The sequence below is a fragment of the Apium graveolens genome, chromosome 2, assembly GCF_009905375.1.
Source record: "Apium graveolens cultivar Ventura chromosome 2, ASM990537v1, whole genome shotgun sequence".
NCBI classification, from domain to species: Eukaryota; Viridiplantae; Streptophyta; class Magnoliopsida; order Apiales; family Apiaceae; genus Apium; species Apium graveolens.
This window is the reverse complement of record NC_133648.1, coordinates 234,821,573-234,825,952: the sequence shown is the minus strand read 5'-3', so window position 1 is coordinate 234,825,952 and position 4,380 is coordinate 234,821,573. Positions and strand designations below refer to the sequence as shown.

Genomic DNA, 4,380 nt, shown 5'->3' with positions numbered 1-4,380 from the left:
TTTTGTATTCAAAAATATCTCTGTAAAATAGTGGCATGACTAATATAGATGTAGTTATGTACAAATATGTAAAGATCAAAATTTCAACTTTAACTAGTCAATGTTTCATTACTTTTTTGTCTTGAACAGATAAATTTTGAAAAATACTATGTGTACAAAATTAATTCACAAAATAGTTATAAAATATTACATATCAGATTTATATTAGTTAAATGTAAATAGACTACTGATTTCATACTACCACATCATAACATCTCATTTTGTAATTTTTCTTAACATTTTTTATGTCCTTAGCATTACCCATAATTTTTTATTATACATGACTAGTCAAATTTAATAAAATATAATTATAAATATATATAACTTTACTTTCCATTTAACTTTCAATATACAAAGCCCAAAGGCTTTCGGCAGTGATTGTAGAGACCCTCAAGAAGCCGATCAAGGTTCAAACTTGTAGATGCTCTAAAACTTGTAGATGCTCTAAAAATTAAATTCAACTTAATTACTAATCAAGAAACCTGATCAAAGTTTTGAACTTGGAGATGCTTTTAATATATTCATATTATTACTGAAAAAAGGTGCCTGGTTCCTGCCAGTTATTTATACATCATTCTTTGGAGCACAATTGGCCCATAGCTACAACCAATCCAACTTGATGTTGATGAGTTCAAGTACTGTTTGGTTTTAGTGGGATCTGGCAAGGACCACCGCAAGAAGCAAAACTCTTAATCCTTAAACATTTGACAAGTAATAATCACCATTTAAAAGATTAGATAAGATGATTGCAGGAATAAAACCAAAAAAACAAAACAGCTTGATGAACTTCTCATCATTTGCAATCAACATGTTCAAATAGAGAAACTATTAATTGTACAGACCATTAACCACAATGTGACTTTTACAATGTGAGATTAAGTAGAAGCGCCTCAAGTCTAGACGGATAGGATTTTTCACTAGGAAAAGTCAAACTCTATAGTTATCTGCTAAAGTAATAAGGTGCCAATCAGATATCTCCTATAGCCTACATATGAGCTCCTTAAGTCCTCCAGCACACATTACTCCTCCAACATGTTAAACTGAAATCTAGACAGCTGCTGAGGAATGGCTGATATAACAGGCCCGTACCACTGCAAGCAACGTGAATGGGCAAATATTAGAAACAATAATAACATGTGTACGGAGGATTACAAAAGAGCAAGCGCTGAAGCTTCTCATGTGACAAACTAGTTTTGCTGTTAATTTTAATGTGAATAATTTCACAGGAACACTTTACAGAAAAACAATATATAGAGTGACTTTTTTGTTATGGCATGGAACAGAAATTATTTGTGTAACATTTGAACATGTTTTGCTCTTCTGTATCTAAGTAAAAGGCTTTATAATACATTTCCATTCTAATTTTTTCTTGACCAAAAAAAATTGAATTCACTAAACCTGAACATTGTCGTAGAGTTCTAACAATGGAACAGCCATAAGTTTCAAATTCTTTGGAACTGCAAAGTATTGTCTCTCGGACAAATGAACAAGAAAAAGTTTCTTGCACTTCTGCGGTACAGAAGAGGTGGCCACTTATACTCGAGAAGATCAAAAAGCAGGAATTTAAAAATTACATACAGGGTTGTCACGCATTACCTTAGGCTTTGTTATATGGGGAGGGCAGTATGGGTACATCAACGTTTCAAAATTAGGCCGCCACCACGTACCAACACATTCCCCTATCTATAGTTGCATAATAAAACATTGATAAAACTTCAGAATCATACAAATTAGTATAACATTAAACGTGAAAATCGATGGAAAAGTGAGAGTTTGGTATCACAGTCTTATAAAACAAGCTTCAGATCCCGGTTTGTAAAACATAATACAGCAGGAAGTAGTACCTGCCAATCAGGCTGAACACCAGTAGCTCCAAGCTTTCTCGAGAGTTTTCTTTTTAGTCCGGCAGTTTCTAAAACATCGTAAACAAGTATTGTATCTTCAATATAATGCAAAAAAAGAGACAATATGCAATTTCGGAATCCAAAAATAATTAATATTACCGCTTTCTCCTGGCTTGATACGCCCCCCAGGAAGTTTGCAGAACGTATCACAAATTTGCAGAAGAAGAATATGGGGATGATTATGTTCATGCACCTGCAAAACCGAACATTGAAGTCCTCATCTTATCTCACAGTTAACACTAATCAGCTCCGTGTACAAATTAAGTTGATAAATCAGAACACCTTTATGGTGACATCATTTTAGGAGTAAGGGGTTTAACCTTTTAATTTGAAGTGACTAGTGTGGATCAGACTGAGAGTACACACAACCCCAACTATCTGTGAACACTTCCGTTTTACAAAAGCACTCACTTTACAATCACGAGGAATGACATATAATTGCATAGCTGTAACTTTAATAATCTTAGGTTACTTATATAATTTAGAATTACCATGTCATCTGTATCAAAATTGTAATCACGATGAATACTGTATCACCAACTTGTATAATCTACTAGTCACATAATGTACCCTGACTACCCTTGGAGTAATTACTTAAAAAATAGTATAACTTCAGAAAACACTTATAAGTTAATTAATTTCAAGAATGTGTGTGCAAGTATAATTAGGGACCATACCAATAAAATTCCTTCAACACTAGTCTTCATGCCTTCTTTCATGTAACTGCACAAACATTAAATATAAAATCACAAAATTTACAATCTAGGCAATTTAAAAAATTACATATACTATTTAGCAAAAAAAACAACTACATACTACATAGTATGCACAAATAACCCTCAAACAATATGGCAAAAATCTAGCTCATATGATAAAGGATAAAATTGAATAAATAAATGTACAAACTTGGTTTTCATGCGAGCAAGACGATCATCAACTGAAGTGATCTCCATCTTATACTCCTTGGTTCCAAATGTGTAGTTTGATAGTTGGTATGCGTTTATCACGGGGCTCGTCATTTTATTTATTTATGCAAACAGGAGAGGGAGGGGGGGGGGAGCCAGGGGGGGGGGGTTTGAAAATTTGCAGGACAGAATGTTAAAAATGGGCTGGAGTATAAAGAATCAAGGGGAGAGTGATGTTTCTAGTAAAATCCTAGGAGTTACTTGGGGCCAAGTTTTTGTTTCTTGCAGAACCTGTTTTTGTTTCTTAGGTAAACAGACAAATTTAACATGGGTTACTTATTAAAATCTGCCATTTTATATTAATATTTTTGGGGTCTTTTGTAGAACTTTGGCCTTTCATGGGTCTACAAGAAAATAGCTGTAAAAATAATTTTGGAAGACAAACATTCTATTTTTCTCAAAATTAATTTCCAAAAAGAATTCTGCAAAAACTTGTTTAATTAATTTATGTTTTTCATTTTCAACCATTAAAATAAATAAAATTTATTAATTAATATTAGAAATCCAATTTTAAAACTTTAAAAGCCCTACACTACAACAAATCAGGGCTTTTACGACGGTCAACTTACGACGATTTTTTTTGCGCGCCTAACTTACGACGGTAAAATCATGTCGTCGTAATTATTTACGACGGAAACCATATTTTGTCGTAAGTTAATTATTTTATTATTAAAACTATTACCAAACGAATAAAAAACTACAACCAGCCGCGTAGAAGAACGACGTCGTGTTTAATTTACGACGACATTTTTTATTTCCGTCGTAAGTTCAATATCTTATCATTATATTATCGTTAAATTTTATTACAAAAAGAAAAATAAAAGCTACTGTGAACGATGACGTCATTTAATTATAACTTACGACGACCTTTCCGTCGTAAATTGTCATTTAATTAAAACTTACGACAGAATTTCCGTCGTAAATTGTCCAACTAACCGCAATAAATGCCACCTGCAAACATTTGTTAGTCGTTCAAAAGTATAATATTTTAAGCAAACTTACGACGGGAAATTGATTCCGTCGTAAAGTAATATGTGCAGTGTGCAAAATGCTACTGTCTCTTTTGGAATTTCATTCTTTTCACTTTTTTTCCTAACAAAAACATATCTTCATATTATTCAAAATACATGATGACATAACAACAACGATTTCAACGATCTTCAATGTAAGTATTCAATTTTAATCTCCTATTTAATTGTTTATATGCATTTAAATATATAATTTATTATTATATTTAGTTGCATGTTCAACATATATATTTATATATGTGTGTGTATGTATGTGTGATTATATGTTATTGACTTAGCAATTTTTTTTATTTATAGATGTCTTACGATTCTAGTTGGATCACTAAACGAATTATTCCCGATGGTTATGGTTTTACGGAAGAATTTAACAAAGGGGTCAAAGATTTCTTAGCATTTGCAAAACAAAATAGCAAGAAACCGGATAATCTGGAACTTTTGATTAGA

General features: G+C 32.1%; 1 protein-coding gene across 1 annotated transcript; it reads right to left on the bottom strand.

Annotated features, from left to right (window-relative positions):
• Window positions 1–985: 985 nt before the first annotated feature.
• Window positions 986–2,984, bottom strand: LOC141706202 (pre-mRNA cleavage factor Im 25 kDa subunit 2-like). The gene is made up of 7 exons (XM_074509017.1): window positions 2,850–2,984; window positions 2,621–2,666; window positions 2,043–2,136; window positions 1,884–1,951; window positions 1,636–1,722; window positions 1,438–1,548; window positions 986–1,130 (listed from the first exon to the last, which is right to left on the bottom strand). The coding sequence occupies exons 1-7, from the start codon at window positions 2,960–2,962 to the stop codon at window positions 1,059–1,061; spliced, it is 591 nt and encodes a 196-aa protein (XP_074365118.1). The 5' UTR covers window positions 2,963–2,984; the 3' UTR covers window positions 986–1,058.
• Between the last annotated feature and the right edge of the window lie 1,396 nt (window positions 2,985–4,380).